Source organism: Haliotis rufescens, unplaced genomic scaffold (assembly GCF_023055435.1).
Source record: "Haliotis rufescens isolate VD_foot unplaced genomic scaffold, xgHalRufe1.0.p SCAF_3, whole genome shotgun sequence".
Lineage (NCBI taxonomy): Eukaryota > Metazoa > Mollusca > Gastropoda > Lepetellida > Haliotidae > Haliotis > Haliotis rufescens.
The window spans coordinates 29,638,383-29,657,716 of record NW_025964001.1 but is presented as its reverse complement, the minus strand read 5'-3'; the positions used below and the strand labels follow the sequence as shown (position 1 = coordinate 29,657,716).

General features: G+C 40.4%; 1 protein-coding gene across 1 annotated transcript; it reads left to right on the top strand.

Moving 5' to 3' along the window:
• The first annotated feature begins 246 nt into the window (after positions 1 to 246).
• LOC124145554 (plasminogen-like) lies at positions 247 to 17,209 on the top strand. Its single transcript, XM_046515375.2, has 3 exons — positions 247 to 1,133; positions 14,539 to 14,623; positions 16,620 to 17,209. The coding sequence occupies exons 1-3, from the start codon at positions 813 to 815 to the stop codon at positions 16,952 to 16,954; spliced, it is 741 nt and encodes a 246-aa protein (XP_046371331.2). The 5' UTR covers positions 247 to 812; the 3' UTR covers positions 16,955 to 17,209.
• Positions 17,210 to 19,334: the final 2,125 nt, after the last annotated feature.

Sequence of the window (19,334 nt, the reverse complement as noted above, 5' to 3'; positions counted from 1 at the left end):
TCACAGATTCCTGTTTAATTAAATTGTCATATAAGAACACTTTGCTCAACGGGCTCAAGTTCATGTGGACATACATCTATAATATCATGTATTGTCCACAACAAAATGGAATGGACAGCCTGGATCCTACGGCGACAGTGACAGGACCAGATCGATTTTCTGCTACAATCGCGGTGTTCCTTTTGGCATCATTAGCATCGCTAGAGCGTTGGTCTCAAGTCACACAGTCCATGACGGCTCCGACAACGCTGGCCACAACCCCGTGAGGTGGACAACACGAATAGGAATTATCCATGTAGCTTCGTTTAAGCTGTACATTATAAGAACTAAAGGTGCGACACGTTTCTCAGTGACGTGTTTCTTATGCAACACGTGTTGGGCTGATAGATATGAGACGTCCAGGCCAAAGAATATACAGTTTCGATTATCCGTACCGACGTTGAAAACCTTTCTAAGATAAAAAGGTTTCTTACGAACCACATGCTGGAGAGGTATCAACGTTTTAAGAACACAACTGTACAGTATTGGCTGCATATGCAGGACAAGTACCACCGTTGTGGCACATTTCTACCATAAAAACAGAAACGTGTTTCTTCATCAACGGATGCTGGAGAGGTACAACGTTGTAAAACGTTTCTCAGACCACAATTTACAGTGTTTCTGGATAGGCACCAACGCTGTGGCTGATTCCACCATAAAACAGGAAGGTGTTTCTTTTTTTCTTTTCTTTTTAAACGTTTTTATTGTTCCTTGGAAGGTGTTTCTTACTCAACGCATTCTTGGCAGGTGCCCGCGCTGTGACAAAATTAAAGATGGCAAAGGTGACAATTGTTGTGGTAGTTTTGTTGCTGTGGTGGACTCAAGTGTCCATGGCCTGTACCGAACTTTCAGAGCGACTGTCCAGCGGTGTGTTCCGGAAGCTACGTCTGCTGAGGTCCACCTATGTGGTGTTGTCCTCTCACACCCAGTACCACTGTGCCATGCAGTGCATGTATGATACTATTTGTGCCTCCTTCAACTACGACAACACGACGTCTTCGTGTGAGCTGAACAACGTAACATCAACCACCTCACCTGATCAGGTAGTCAACACACCTGGGTGGATTAACGCCAATGCGGACAGCTTTCCACAGGTACTGTCCTTGTAGGTGACTGAGTGAGTGAGTGAGTGAGTGAGTGGGTGAGTGGACGCGGTGTGAGGTATGTGGACCCATGTACATTTGCTAGTGGGTGAGTGACTGCTGTTATAGACATAGTCTGTTAACAATTGTGTCTGGACCAGCCCGACCTGTGAGTGATAGCATGAGAACGTCTCACGCGATCGGATACGATGACAAGCGATCGGAACAACGTCACAGCCTGACCAACAGATCATCGCTAGATGACTCCTGCCAAGTATGTGTCAACCACTGGTTGGCCTGTCTCAGACTCGATTGTCCGAAATAGGGAATATTGCTGACTGGGGTAAACTTGACAGCCCATTCAGATTAATGATCGTCTGCATAAAATGAGATACATTGTAAACTTTAAACTTGTTGTAGAATAGCCCCGGAAGAAATATACTTAGTCTACAAATTGAACAACAATGTAGTTTACAGTGGTAAACGATGTCCAGGATTTAGTCGAAATATATTTCATGTAATAAATGTGCTTGGCGCCGGTCCTTCGGAAACCCGTGTCTGTTTATGGGAGTAAAAGATTATCGTTTAAGTAACTTGTGTGCTATTTATACGATGGAAAGAACATCATAATCATAATTTAGTTACAGGTTTGGATATTTCGTGCACGTACGAGTAATACCCTTTGATTGTACGTCATATTTAACATTCATATCTGAATAATAAAGAGCTACCTTTCTGTTATCAAGGTTCATATCAAGACATACATGTATACCCCTTTAGCAGTGCAATACACAGATACGTAAACAAAGAGGCCCTTAATTGTTCATATGAACGATGATCAGGCTGGTCGTATCTGCGTGTCATTGTGTGGGTGATGCTTAAAGTCAACATGCATAATATAGAATTAGATGCAAGGCAAAGTAAACATGCTATATATCATAACGGGACAAATTAATAGGACAATACATACAATAACAATGAATGTGATAGGGTCTGTCTGAGGTATTAATCCACAACAGTTCGTTATAAAGGCCATAACAACGTAAACAGGTTATCTGTGAGTGGGAAATGATCTTGTGTGTGAGTAAGTATGGTTCAAGCCTCTTTTAGCAATTTCCCAACAATATCACGGCGGGGGACACCAGAAATGGGCTTCACACATGTAGAGAATCGAACCTGGGTCTTAGTCGTGAGGAGCTAGCACTTTCACCACTAGGCTACTCCGCCGCCCAAGTTGAAAATAAAAAACGAACCTTTAGATTTGATGATGAGTTTGAGCTTCACGTAGAACGATTTGACCTAAAGATATGAACATGATCTATTTAGCAACATAATGCCCTTCCACACTGATGTACGTTTGCCAAAGATGTTGGGAATCATTTTATGTCTCAGATTTTTTGGCTGTTTAAAAAGTTCTCCACAGGTGCTATGACGTCCGAGTCGTAATGGATTCCGGATAGGTAAGGTTAAATGAGGTTTAATGTCGTGTCCAAGATTATTGCGCTTAGCAACGTGCATGCACTCATTAAAAACATTATACACCCGACCTTTATCTCAATGAAAATGTCAAATGTGTATACTATGACGCCACTACCGGCTACCTCCTTCCACAAAATGGCGTTCTACCAGACAGTAGCATGCGGGATGTTCAATCGTACTTCACCCCCCGCCGCATTTAGGCGATTTTACTCTTACAAGAAAGGATGTGTCGTGTGATTTGAGTATCAGATTCATGTCTGAACGCACTGACATACGAAAAAAGACAGAGATTCTCTTGGGACTGTATTTCTAAACGCACTGTCATATGAAGAACCGTATTTCTAAACGCACTGGGATGCGGAGAACCGTATTTCTAAACGCACTGGCATACGAAGAACCGTATTTCTAAACGCACTGGCATGCGAAGAACCGTATTTCTTAACGCACTGTCATTCGAAGAACCGTATTTCTAAACGCACTGGCATACGAAGAACCGTATTTCTAAACGCACTGGCATGCGAAGAACCGTATTTCTTAACGCACTGTCATACGAAGAACCGTATTTCTAAACGCACTATCATGCAAAGAACCGTATTTCTGAACGCACTCACATACGAAGACATAGAATCATGACGTTGTGGAACTACTTTTCTGGACACACTGACATACGAATAGACATAGAATCATATTTCTGAACGCACTGTCATGCGAAAGAAATACAGTCCACCAATACAGACACAAAATGGCGTTTCATCTGAAACAAGGCTTTTATGCGTTATAGATAAAAAATGGGTTGCGTGACCTTATCATCCACATGTCTGGAGAACAAGCTTAACACGATGTTTATGTAGGATTCCTATGTATGTGTTTCAAGTCATGCCGAATCCTGCAATAACGCGTTCCTTGAAGGATCAGGTGAGGTGATGTGAGGTGAAATTGGGTTTAACGTCGCGACACGCATGCACGTGGGTGTTGGTGTGTCTGCTTGTACTAGTCCGGACTGATGCCAACTTACAGTGCTAGCTCACTAAGATACCATGCCACAGTTTAACATGAATACCCAACTCAGACACATCATACTGACTCCGAGCAGACCAGTCCTTGTGTTGGCCCCTTAATGCCGAACAGGTACTATCTTTTAACGCCTATTGGTATGACGCGGCCGGGAATAGAACCCCGGACCTTCCGCTCACCGGGCGAACGCTCTTCCTCTAGACCACGGAGACGGTCGGAAGGATCAGGAGCTACAGTCTATCAAACTGGAAATAACAGCGACAAAACCCTTTCCATATTCATAAGAAATCTTTGCTTAAAGCAATGTCGATTGTTCGATCTGACTATATCATGAACATGTGTTTATAAATTACTATCAAATAGTGATGATACCAGATATTCGCGAAGACAGTATCCTACCCCACCGGTGGCACCCGTCACAAACACATGCAAAAGCAGGTCAATTTTTCACCTGAAAAAAACACACAGGAACATATGGTACAAGTCAAAATAGGAAATTGCATCATTTCAGTCACTGATGCGTCAAACATCGACAAAAAATAATTATTCGACAAATATGTAATCTTTATATTTTCAGCAACTCTTTTATTACAGGGGCGGTCGGGTAGCCTCGCGGTTAAAGCATTCGCTCGTCACGCCGAAGACCCGGGTTCGATTCCCGACATGGGTACAATGTGTGAAACCCATTTCTGGTGTCCCCCGCCTTGATATTGCTGGAATATTGCTAAAAGCGGCGTAAAACCAAACTCACTCACTCACTTTTATTACATTTATTCTAATCTCCCCGTGGGGATGCTGGGTTGGGATCGGTCCCAAGCAACCCACGCTGATAGTAAGAAAACAAAAACAAACATTTACTCTACTTTCACTACTCAAACACCACTAGCGTTAGAGCAGGGTATATAACGACCTCACATGGTTTATGTCGTAAACATCGTCAGCACTTCGGGGGCACGGGCTAGCCCACTCGTCAAAGAGACAATTTGATGGACAATTTAGTTACGTTACGTACATCATATTAATAATGCTGTGTAGACACTGGACACTGGACAAATCTTATCTACCGTATATGAATAGGTTGTGACACAAGGAACAGAAGGTCATGAACTTATCGTATTTGCATTCTGATTGAGCAGTGAACTTGTTGAAACGATACGAATAAGTTGACATACTCTTCGGGACCTGGTCCACAAAGTGTTCTTGGAACTTCGACATTCGTAAGCCTATAATACTAACTCTAGAGTTTCGACAGTCCGTAAGTCTGCGAATGCTTATATATTTTATGGATATCTAGATCACTATTAGTTGTGCGATTCCTAAAGGCATATTGGTATTGAAACCATTTTAGTTTAGCGATGATCGTTGCTCTGAACGCAACATAATTATATGTTTTCAATTAATCATCCCTCATTTTCAGTCAATTTCATTTTCCAATACTTTTTCCTGCGAACCTTTTCCTTTTCCTTTAAATTGTTCACGAACTTTGAATAAAATATGCTGCATCCTTTATCCCGATTAAGATGTTACTTAAAAGTACGCTCCTATTGGTGAAATCAACTCTGCGAATAAAAGACAATTGTGTTGTTTGGTTGGAACCTTTCAATAGATTCAAAATAAACTCAAAAACGTACCATCGTATTTCAGAAGACTATTGACAATTTAAACATTGCTTTCAAATTGTGCTTATGTAAAATTGGTTTATTTTCTACTTTTGTCAATGTTTATTGTGTGCGAATATCTCTTCATTCTCTTTGGTTAAGTAACTGTAAAATTTCCTTGACTCATTCATAAACATCGATATCTGATTGTATGTAAAAAAATTATTTTTAAATATCTCTGTCGGATGCAGTTTTGGGTTTTCGATGTACCTTTTTATCTATGATAATATGTTTGAAATGTTTCTGATATCACAGTATGGTCATTCTGAGCCCATGTCATAACATTTCATTTAATCCTGTCGGGTTTACTCTACCAAATAAAGGAGAAGCACGTGAAGGTTCGTTATAATATCAGATTTAGCATTAGGAAGTGTTATAAAACGATGGTTAAACGCGGGTAAAACCATTAACTCTTTACTGTTGTTATCTTTCCAAATGGCCTCAGGTCCTGACGAGACCATAACCGAAAACTAGCCGATTGTAATGATTTTGTTTATTTAAATGTATCACAAAAGTTGGTCATGGATGCGTACTGTTCTTCGATCGCCAATGAAGTTTATATGTATATAAAGACTTCGGTGGCTGATAGTGAAAACATGGCAGTCCGATTCCACGACATCCTAGACCTTCCGGTGAATGATGTTCTTCAAGAATATTAGCATCCAAGTATTCCACACGTACTGTATACCCGCCTCCATGGTCTAGTGGATAGAGCGTCTGCCCGAAAAGCAGAAGGTCGGTGGTTCGATCCCCGGCCGCTTCCTACGTTAAAATACGTTAAAAGATGGCTCTTGTTGTTACCCTCGCTAAAGGGAGATAATACTGGTCGGTCTGAAGTCAGTACACTGTGGCTTAGAGTATCCATGATTATTACAAACAGTAACAACACACACACACACACACACACACACACACCCACACACACACACACACACACAGCTACATTCTTGATTCTGATTGGTAAAAAAGAGGTTCCCTTTATGTTAATCTTTTAACTATATTAAGCCTTTTCACACAAAAAACGTGCGTAGGAATACACCGATAGCCTACATATCGATTCATTGAAAAAGAGTGCCGATCGATCACCTATGGGAACTGTAAAACGTATCGATATTTCCTCTATTAGACGGTTTGCTCTAATGCAAGCCCGGTCTCTTATACATGACGAGTCAACGGCTCTTGCGAAAGTAACAGACGGCCTGGGCCCTAATAAAGGAAATACGGTAGTTTGATATCAGGGAACTTTGGCGACGATATGACGTTCTAGGCCGTAACCCTGACTGCTTCGATTATGCGTTTATAGGCATATCTTTGCGTACAAATGATAATGTTTATGAAACTGTTAGGGATATATATGTTCGATGGCGAACAGGAAATATCCAATATAAATATCGACATAAAGCAGTACGATTCCGACTATATCATGAGCATGTGTTTGTGAATCACTATAAAATCTTTATGATACCAAATGTTCGCGAAAAGGTGAGCGTTTTCTGCCCCACTGTTGGAACCCGTCATAAACACATGCAAAGGCAGGTCATTTGTTCGTCTGAAAAACACGGGAACATATGGTACAAGTCAAAATAGGGAATTGCATCGGACATCACTTTTGTTTCTGATGCGTCAAATTTGGAAATGTCAATAATATGTCTACGATAAAAAAATTAAAGCTTTACTGGGGCCTTGAATGTTGTAACCTTGATCAAACAACATCTGAGCAAGAGTCGTGTGACGCTCTTTGAAATCTTGGTAGAAAATGCATGCTCGATTGTATCTCAAAAGTTATGAAATGTTAACGCCAAAACCCACGAAGTCCTATTCAGAAAGTGTATTTACATTAGTTACAATTTAATCAAAGTGCAGATGCTCCAGCAATAACACAGCAGAGTGTGTCATCAATAACAGGTTGCTTCCATCGATTTTCGGTTTATAAAGTACAAACAATAAAACATGCCATTCACTGCAGCATGTCGACCAGAACAGCAATGCTCTGCGTCCAAGGGGGTATTCTATTTATGACTGAGATGTAATCGAAATTCTTCCATGACATCGAAGAATGCTTGATTCTGATTGGTTAATAAAGGCCATCTTTTTTCCTATTGATACCTCTTTTAAATTAAGCCATGACTCACAGAAAACATGCGTATGGAAAACATCGATCTACCGACAGCCTAGTACGCATCGATCCCTATAACAGTGGCTGTCTATAACCCTTTAGAATTGTATACGTTCAACATCAGAACAACAGCTTATCAAACATGACCATAAAGCGTACGGTTCCAAATTAAATAAGATCTACAGTGGGATTACATCTAATTTCAAAACACAGAATATTTCTGTCCTAATTATCGGAATTCAGAATTAGCCTAATATAGTCTTAGGGACCGAGCATTTTTGCTGGGATTTTATCGCGAAAAAAACATTGTCACTGAAAGTTGTAAAAAAAAAAAATTACGCTTCAGACTTTTGAAAAAAAGAAATGGCTTGTCACAAAAATGACATTGTTGTAAGGTGTCTTGCTTTAAAAAATACACTTCAGTTCATAGTTCGAAATAACAGAATATCTGGTTTTCCAATTGAAGTTGAAAAAATATTTAATCTCAATACAAATTTAATCGACCGCGGTAAAAGACAATTCTCTGCCAAGTGAATTACGAAACATTAGTACAAAAATAGGAGGAGATATTGATTAATGAATCGTTGTTATTAAATAATGTCCATTTTAATATCAATTTCCTTAAAATCAGATCTTAGTGAGTACTTATACCATGTTGATAGGATATCTTTACGATGTCAATTCTTTCTTTCTCTGCGGGAAGTCACGCAACCAGTTCATGTACAATGTCACGACAATGACTATGCGCAAGGCTCTGGATCGCGATAAGATCACTAGTGGTATATTGTTGGTGGCTGGTCATACAGCATACAGCGTTTACAGTGTATGCGGGCACCTTGTCTTTGTTTCACTCGCTATTTAAAACCTTGATATACAAGGTTACGTTCACCACGACTGTTGGAGGTGATCTCAACATTCACAGGTGCATTTGTCTATTTACAATGATACCCGTGAAGATCCGGGGTAGAATAGGTCTTCAGCAACGTATGCTTGCCGTAAAAGACGACTATGCTTGTCGTAAGAGGCGACTAACGGGATCGAGTGGTCAAGCTCGCTGACTTGGTTGATGCATGTCACCAATCCCAATCGCGTAGATCGATGCTCATGATATCAATCACTGGATTGTCTGGTCCAGATTCGATTATTTACAGACCGCCGTCATATAGCTGCGGGACGCTGGCTGTGTAACACCAAGACATGCGGTTTAAATCGGTCACTAACATGAGAAATTAGCTTAATTATACACAAACGTTTAAAAAAAAATGCTTTCATATATAAGCAAAATATACGACCGAGGCATTTATTTTGTGATCTAGGCTTTGATAAACTGGTTTCTTATCCAATCAAGCATGCAATTAGTATTTTGTAACTCATCCGAAAGAAAAAAACACAATTTGTCTCAAATAAAAACAATTTTATTCTGCGCAGCGCTTAAGTTGTAGGCTTCGCAGTGCGGATCTCTATTGTTTTGAGAAATCGTGCACTAAAGGTATGACGTCACACTCGGAAAACCTTTCATGTATGATTTAAAAACACCCAGAACAGTCGACGTACTGGCTCTGTATAATATTCATGGATATTGCACTACACCTCTAATCTGTTCAGTCTTTCCTGACTGCAGTAATACACACAACACACCACGGTACAGTGCACATTTATGACCCTATTGTTGACTAAATATTTACAACAGAGAAGAGAAAACGCCAAATGAAAACCACTGATTGCAATATATACGAGACGCCGGCGTCAGAACATACACCTAATAGGCAGGGGCAGAGGTGTGATACCACGAGTTACACCTTAAAGCAATACACCGATGACCAGGGGAATGACGACAACCACAGGTGTTATGCTGTGGGATAACCACATAAAGACGGTACACAAGTAATTGTTGCATAATGTGTAATAAGTATCCCTGAAAAAGAAGGATAATTTCTGTTTCGAGCACATGAACTTAATAAGACGTATTTGTTTTGTCAGGAAAGCCGCAACTGTACATAACATCTAGTTGTGTTTTTTTGCTTTTGAGTCAACAGGAACTTTACACTGTAGGATATCATTGTTTTGTCCTCGTAGTTGTAAAACGCCAGGAATTTGTGTTTTGAGGAAACATTAATATGGCTGATGAACATTGAAATAATCTAATATCCCGAGAGGTCAATACACATACAACAGTATCACAATGGAAGACTGACTACTTAACATGTAGCAAACACTTGCAATATTATATTCAAGCTAAGTATTACCTTAGTCATTCTGTCATCCACACAAACAATCTCGTTTTGAGTTTATTATCATAAACACTTTTTTAAAATTTATCAACTGAGCTATTAAAATCAAGGTTTGAAATCTGTAATTCCTTATAGATTAGGTTTCTCTGGACAGTGACTTAGACAACGGATATATACGTTCCTGAGATTCAATCAATCCAATACCTTAGCATTGTATAGTGTATACGTTCAACGTACACACACACACACACACACACACACACACACACACACACACACACACACACCACCAGCACCACACACATACACACACCACACACACACACACACACACACACACACACACACACACACACACACACACACACACACACACACACACACACACACACACACAGGAGGCGTATATATTGATCTGTTGTCTTTATCACTGACCCATCAATAGTCAGTCAGCATGTATCAAATCTTTATAACCGGTGAGATTGTGATAACTGTCACACCTGACTTATTTGTCTGAATGGCACGTCTGCAAACAAGGGATGAACAGTTACTCAGTAACTCGGGGTAACGATTTTCTGTGCTGTGGAATCAAAGTACCCTTGTACTACATGTATATACAGTACATATATGTTACGATGATGTGTGTCATTCCTTAATCAGTACTATGTTCCAGTATAAGTATATACACTTAAGGGTAGACACATGTTAATGATACTAATGACAGAGAGACAAATAAACGCAGGTCGGATTGTATTATTTCCTTGGTTAGTTATAAGGTGCCGTTTTTGAAACAGTTTTTCATACGATGAACAAAATGTTGGTGCAGAAACAGACAAGCAATTAATAATATAACCGTGATGCAATCGCGTTACTAAATAAAATCCACAAAAAACAATATATAAGGCGCCTTTTTACTATTTATTCCTTATTTTATATCAATAATTCATTTATGGATACCAAAGAAAGAATTCATATGACAAATTTCATTTTATTATATCATGAAATGTTTATAGATATCGCAAATCGATTTTTATATATAATATATTATATCTAATAATGCATTTTATCATATAAAAACGAATTTGAGATGTGTTAAATATCAAAAGTAGATTTTGGTATAACAAATTGTGAGAATTACATTCGCTAGGTTGTTTTGACTATGGATTCCAGCATATCTGGACATATTCTTTGCCCCGTCTCTACTGGGTGAGTGTTACTCACTAAACATTTACTGAGGTTTAGTGTTTTGTTGTTTTTTTAGTTGTTTTTTTGTTGCTTTTTCGTTTGTTTTTTTGTTTTGTGTTTTTGTTGGTTTTTGTTTTTGTGTTTGGTTTTGTGGTTGTTGTGGGTTTGTTTTGTTTGTTTTTTTTTTTGGGGGGGGGGGGGGGGGGGGGGGGGAGTCTCGACAAATAATGACCACATAAATTGTTACTGATGGTATGATACCTATAGCCTTTGTCTTCATGACCTTATGTCCATTTTTGAATAGTTTGTGTAGATAGGTACAGTGTCGTACTATTTACATATATAGCCATATTCAGATGATGCCTCTTTTCTGTGAGGGCAAGATTCTTTCCTTTATTTAATCAGTTTTCCTCCTGGCTCTGCAACTGGAACACATGCTTTAGGATTACATTGTATCTCGTTATCATTGTATTTTAATGCGTTTTGAATATTATTATATATTATATTACTTCCTACATGACGTGTTAGTTTTACATAGAATATATGTTGACAGTAGCGCTGGGAGTTTATTCAACAGATCCGTGAAAAGAACACTTCTTTGTCACTTAAATGACGCCGTCAAAGCCAATGTTTACCTCTTCTGGCGGCCATTATGCAACGGCCATCTTATACACAACCCCGCGCTCACGTCTACAAGTCTCTTCCCGTGGTCCTGTAATTTGTATAACCTTCTCCCTCAAGTGTATCTTCCACGATATAACAACTCTCATTAATTAAATGCTGCTCTTTCCCAGCATCATTGCTATGGGGATGAGACAAAGAGACCCAACCATCATGAAGGAATTGGGGTCCAATTAAAACAATGCTCCGCCAAACCTCATAAACATGATCACTGAAAGTCGTACTGCAGACGTTTAATGTCAAATCACGAAAAAGGCATTTCAAAGGCAATAACATTTTCCAGGATTATTTATTCTCTTAACCCCATGGCAAAAGGTCATTTTGAAGCCAATGGTCGTATATATAAGATGGATCTAATTGATCACAACAGTACTCATATTTACCCACTAAATCACATCTAAAAAGGAGTAATCAGCAATCTTATAAAATGTGTATTAACAAAATCTCTCCTTGCTACCACCTCCAAGTTCAGCTTAACATGGGTCCTCCTTTGGTCAAAGGTTTCTTCCCGCTGTAATGAGTGCGTCACGCGTTGCACACGAGTGACGAACCGGGTGCACCCCTGTGTTCAACGCGTTGCACACGGGAATCACACGCGTGGCGGACGGTTCGACACGAGTGACCAACGGGGTGCACACCTGTGTTCAACGCGTTGCACACGGAAATCACACGCGTGGTGGACGGATTCCACACGAGTGACCAACGGGTTGCACACGGGATGTGTAATGCGTTGCCCATGCGTGTATAGGAAATGAATTTCTAGGCAGTAGTGTAGGCCATCTATTAGATATTACAGAATGGTTTTTGTTCTGTTTTCAACTTTTGAATCAAGAACTTCGTCAAAATATTTTTCAAAGCGTTGTCTAGTGTGAAACTGGTGCTGGTTAGCTCGAGAAAGCTGCTTTCTGATTGGCTAATGTCGATTTCTTGTTAGTCATTTCATTAGTCGGTCAAAGTTGACCTAAAATAGGCATGCCCTCAGATCTTTGTTCAGCGAAAAAACTAAGATTTAATGTTAGTAAGATTTGTAGATGTTCTTTATCAACGGAAGTCAGGCTTGTCGGAATGTGGGACCGACCACTTGACATTCTGTGGCGGCTGAGATTGTGTATGGAGACTAGATATTGTTCAGCTATAGCTGCAAAACCGCATAGTTTTTCATTAAAGCTATGAGCCCAATTTTTTTAAACCCATCTTGCAACAAGGTATTTTTTTGTGGCAGACATATTATTCCAAAGTGAAGAATATTTGTTTCTAGCATTTTCTGTGACTATTTACTTTTTTTCAATAAAATCTACATCCACAGACACACAAACACACACACAAACACACACACACACACACACACACACACACACACACACACACACACACACACACACACACACACACACACACACACACACACACACACACACACACACACACACACACACACACAGACCAACACACAGACCAACACACACACACTCACACCTGTCTTGTTTTACAGTTAGCTTGCACACAGTTCTATAAATGTTTCATTAGTTTTATTGCAGTAATACTTCAATCATGTCTGGAGCGTGTGGGGTCATATTTGAAATGTCCAGTCATGTGTCAAATATGACAAACCAATTCACTCCCTGCTACGGAGAGATGGCCTACGTCTGTCGCCAATATACCAATATCGAAGGAATATGACATACTGGGGTTTAGGTTTAGGACAGAGATTCAAAAGAGACATACATGTTTTTAATTCAGTGTCATCTGGAAATGCTTCGAAGTGAACGGTATGGCTCCAGGTCATCCCCAACCGTTCTCAATATTGTTTCTACCATCTTCCCGTTCCTGCGGGGGAGATATATAAAAATACTGACAATACAAGAACAATATTTCACCACGCATATTCCTTCCACCATTGCATTATGTGTGAATATTTGTGTTTATGGGGGTTATGTTTTTAATTTCAAATATAGTCCTTTGAGCTTCGCAAGTCGGAAAACTTTGATGCCATTTTCTTCCTGAATACATGACACTTTTTATGGATAGCAACTTCTTTTATACTTTGTACGACGTTTCTGAACTTCCTCTTGCTCCTTCACCATTCGTACAAAGTATATAAGAACTTGCTATGAATTAAAAAGTGTCATGTATTCATGTTCTCCCAACTTCTACATGCCCATCAAAGACTTCATTTTCGTCCTCAAAGATAATCTAATTCACAGGTCTTAAGGTATTTTCTGTAGATGGATGTTATCAGCCAGGTGACATATTAAAGCTCAACATATTGGAGACTTGTACAACGACGCGGTGCCGTATTCTGGATGCCATCTCGAACACTGATTGATGTATTTAACATTCACTGTATGGATAATCTGAATGAATGCCGGATCAAGACAAATGTTATACGTTTTCATAGGATAAGGTCGAACAACACTGGTCGATACCAACTCAATTCAATTTGTAGACATGCTGTGTACAGATTCATGGTCAATCAGAACAATCCTTATAAACGATGTCAGAAGCCACATCCTCGAGTTATGACAGCCATCGTGTTAGTTTCATCCCCAGCGAATTTGTCCTCTGTTGTAATGATGTAGAAAATTAAATACATGTGTTTTTTAAATACCCCGTGTATGATGATCTCTGCAATTCTCTCGAAAATATTGTTCGAGATGTTGAAGAAGATTTTGATTATCTGAATGATGTAGATAAAGTATGCTTTTAATTCTCCACCGTTGTCTTTTTTGGTCGCCCAAACCGCTTATCTTATACTTGCCCTTCGTCGAAATCTTGTGTGTAAATCGTAGGTATTACACTTTATACTTTATCTTGTACTTCAACCTTGTACAAATGTCTTTTAAATTGTTTTAGTGTCTCATAATTCCATAAGGAATGGTGTATGTACTGTTATATATGTACCTTGATTTTTGTTGTGAATAATGCTGTACACTCCGTGAGATAAAATATCTGTCTATCTGTCTGTCTGTGATGTGGGGTGTGCGTGTTCCGGTAGCACGGAGGCGTCATAACAATAAACAATCTTTAATAATTCCCATTATTATTCATTGCAGACACTTATCGGTCCGTGTGCAGATCACACTTGTCTCCGGGGAACCATCTGCACATGCGGCAGCTCTCTGTCACAGTGTATAGAAAGTGAGTACGGCGGCTCTCCGTCACAGTGTATAGAAAGTGAGTACGGCAGATCTCTGTCACAGTGTATAGAAAGTGAGTACGGCAGCTCTCTGTCACATTGTATAGAAAGTGAGTACGGCAGCTCTCTGTCACAGTGTATAGAAAGTGAGTACGGCAGATCTCTGTCACAGTGTATAGAATGTGAGTACGGCAGCTCTCGGTCACAGTGTATAGAAAGTGAGTACGGCAGCTCTCTGTCACAGTGTATAGAAAGTTAGTACGGCAGCTCTCTGTCACAGTGTATAGAACGCGAGTACGGCAGCTCTCTGACACAGTGTATTGAAAGTGAGTACAGCTGCACCCTACCACAGAGTATAGAAAGTGAATACGGCAGCTCTCTGTCACAGTGTATAGAAAGTGAGTACGGCAGCTCTCTGTCATAGTGTATAGAAAGTTAGTACGGCAGCTCTCTGTCACAGTGTATAGAACGCGAGTACGGCAGCTCTCTGTCGCAGTGTATAGAAAGTGAGTACAGCTGCAACCTGTCGCAGTGTTTAGAAAGTGAGTATGGCAGCTCTCTGTCACAGTGTATAGAAAGTGATTACGGCAGCTCTCTGTCACAGTGTATAGAAAGTTTGTACGGCAGCTCTCTGCCACAGTGTATAGAAAGTGATTACGGCAGATCTCTGTCACAGTGTATAGAAAGTGATTACGGCAGATCTCTATCACAGTGTATAGAAAGTGATTACGGCAGATCTCTGTCACAGTGTATAGAAAGTTAGTACGGCAGATCTCTGTCACAGTGTATAGAAAGTGATTACGGCATATCTCTGTCACAGTGTATAGAAAGTGAGTACGGCATATCTCTGTCACAGTGTATAGGAAGTGAGTACGGCAGCTCTCCGTCACAGTGTATAGAAAGTGAGTACGGCAGATCTCTGTCACAGTGTATAGAAAGTCAGTACGGCAGATCCCTGTCACAGTGTATAGAAAGTAAGTACGGCAAATCTCTGTCACAGTGTATAGAAAGTCAGTACGGCAGATCTCTGTCACAGTGTATAGAAAGTTAGTACGGCAGCTCTCTGTCACATTGTATAGAAAGTTAGTACGGCAGCTCTCTGTCACATTGCCAGGAACGTGGGTACAGCAACACTCTGTCAAAGTGTATAGAAAGTGATTACGGCAGCTCTCTGTCACAGTGTATAGAAAGTGAGTACGGCGGCTCTCTGTCACAGTGTATGGAACGTGGGTACGGCAGCTCTCTGTCACAGTGTATAGAAAGTGAGTACGACAGCTCTCTGTCACATTGTATGGAACGTGGGTACGGCAGCTCTCTGTCACAGTGTATAGAAAGTGAGTACGGCAGATCTCTGTCACTGTGTATGGAACGTGGGTACGGCAGCTCTCTGTCACAGTGTATAGAAAGTGAATACGACAGCTCTCTGTCACAGTGTATAGAAAGTGAGTACGACAGCTCTCTGTCACATTGTATGGAACGTGGGTACGGCAGCTCTCTGTCACAGTGTATAGAAAGTGAGTACGGCAGATCTCTGTCATATTGTATTCAACGTGGGTACGGCAGCTCTCTGTCACAGTGTATAGAAAGTGAGTACGGCAGATCTCTGTCATATTGTATTCAACGTGGGTACGGCAGCTCTCTGTCACAGTGTATAGAAAGTGAGTACGGCAGCTCTCTGTCACAGTGTATAGAATGTGAGTACGGCAGCTCTCTTTAACAGTGTATAGAAAGTGAGTACGGCAGATCTCTGTCACATTGTATGGAACGTGGGTACGGCTGCACCCTGTCACGTGTTATATATGAAGGGCCACATCTCAACTTCTAGTAATTTGTTGAAGTAAGAGAAATTGTAATAATTTTTTATCATGTTACCGTTTTAATAAATACATTTTTGACACTGACAGGTTCTGAAGGTGTTTGACTGCCATATGTTTGTAAACCAGTGATAGTGTGGAGCTGCTGGGTTTGTTTATGCTCAGCATCACATTTGTCCTCCAGGTAGACGCTGTGTGTCGGGGTCCCTTTACTTCGGCAACAATAACATCACCAGAGGCGGCCGGACATGTCAGCGGTGGGACACCCACACACCCAATGAACACTTCGGAATGCAAGACTCGCTTTCCAACATGCAAACAGTCACCAGTATGGCGGAGGCGGGCAACAGGTGCTTGACAGAGTTCAACGACCCCATACCGTGGTGTTACACCACAGATCCCGCACTGCGTTGGGGAACACTGCAGCATTCCGAATTGTTAGGATGTTGCAGACGTCACTGGGAATACTGCAGTATACCTCATTGTCAGGATGTTGCAGATTGTACTGGAAATATCTAAATCCTGATTGTACAGAAGTCCATGTTCCTAAAACAATATCATTTTAGGAACCGACCATTGTATATTATTTGGGGATGTGGTGTCGGGGGTTCTGGGTTTGTGTGTTCGGACTAGATATTTTGGGGATATTTTGTTCATTAAAACTATGAGCCTGGATATTATTTTTACAAAAACACCTTGGCAGACAATTATTTTCAGCCTATCTAACAACCGCCCCACCACCAAGCCATCCCACCACCCCACCAACTCACCTAACCCCACCTCCACCCTGTCGCCCTCACCCACAATATCAAATGGTCGATCCCTAAGGACAGGACATTTCATAAAAGATAAAGTTTAACATATCAGCTTTAAAGATTTAAGAAGCTCCAAGAATATTAAAATCAAACTTTACCAAATCGGGTCAGTGTTAAGTCAATTATTGAAGTAAGTGATATTTTGCAGCTTGAAAGAAGCAACACAGCTTGCCAAAACATTACCACATAGTGGTGTACACCCAACCTGATTCACCTGTCAATGGATCCTTGAGATTACTAGTTAACATTAACCATGACATTCAGCTTTGTAGTCACTGCTGCCCTGGACATAGGGCAACTCCCTCGGTTCGTTGGTTGGTTTGTTGGTAACGCCGCACTCAGCAATATTCCACCTATATGACGGCGGTCTATAAATAATCGAGTCTGGACCAGACAATCCAGTGATTGATATCATGAGCATCGATCCACGCAATTGGGATCGATGACATGCATCAACCAAGTCAGCAAGCCTGACCACCCGATCCCGTTAGTCGCCTTTTACGACAAGCATTGTCACCTTTTACGGCAAGCATGGGTTGCCGAAGACCTATTCTACCCCGGAATCTTCACGGGTGGCAACTCCCTTGACTCACAGCACTATGAAATACGCCAGTAATAACAGGAAAAAATAACATCATCCACTGACATGTCGGTTACTATACACAAAATATTTTATTCCTCCCAGAAGTTAAATTGGCCATTAACATGTAATAATCCTTCCCAGCACTTACTGACCATTCATAAATAACGCATTGCGTAAATATAGCAATAGATATTTTCAGGGGCAATGGGGAAGTCTTTTGGTTAAGCGTTCGTTCGTCACACCAAGGTTCGGTTCCAAACATGGGCACAATGTTTGAAGCAGTTGTCACCCGCTGCGGCGTGGCTTGAATATACCTCACTCATTCAATAAGTATACGGTTTGTACCGGAACAGTTGAATATACCTCACTCATTCAATAAGTATACGGTTTGTACCAGAACAGTTGAATATACCTCACTCATTTAATAAGTATACGGTTTGTACCAGAACAGTTGAATATACCTCACTCATTCAATAAGTATATGGTTTGTACCGGAACAGTTGAATATACCCCACTCATTCAATAAGTATACGGTTTGTACCGGAACAGCTGAGATTCATGTTTGCATTTTGATGAGTTTGTAAATTTCTGAACACAACAAACGCCATCGGCTCCTTCTGCAAGCCAAGCAGACATAATTGTCTGATAAATGAATTGATTTTCTGCCATGGCGACAGAGGAATCGGGAACATCCAGGTGCAGTTAGACAAGGATGTATGTACCTACATACTAGATTACGCAACAAAGGATATGAACATGTATAAGGCATTAGTAAACCTTTCGTTGAAATGTCAACAGTTCAAATCAGTAACAATCGATAAGATATATTTGCCCCTCCCTGTACGTTGACAGAATAAGGAAGCGTTTGAAGAGTTTCGCGAAACACATAACTTTAATATATTTATATGACGCACGTAGCATTGGATATCAATTTACAAACTCAAACTTCATCTCAATAACCAAACCATTTTACTGTTATTCTACTGTATGTGCAATCAAGCATGCTCTTTATACAACTCTTGCTCAAAAGTTGTTTGATCAAGGTTACAACACTCAAAGCCTCAGAAAGGCTTAATTCAAAACGTTTTATGGTTTACATGTGAAGGACATTTCCAAATTACCAAACCGATGTTTGATGCAAGTTCCTATTTTGCCTTGTATCCGTTCATGAAAAGTCCACGTGTTTTTGCAGGTGAACAATTGACTTGTCTTTGCATGTGTGACGGATGCCACAGGTGGGACAGGATACTCTCACCTTTTCGCGAACATCTAATATCAACACTTTTTTAATAGCAATTCATAAACACATTCTTATGATAAAGTCGGAATCATACAGTGGACTCTAAGAAGAGATGTTTATGATTATGATTATGGAAAGGGTTTTGTCGCGTATAAGTATGTCGGATTTTAACCGGTAAAAACATCCGTACAGCATGTTTTGTTAAACTATTCTGTTTGTTTGTTGTTTAACGCCGCACTCAGCAATAGTCCAGCTATATGA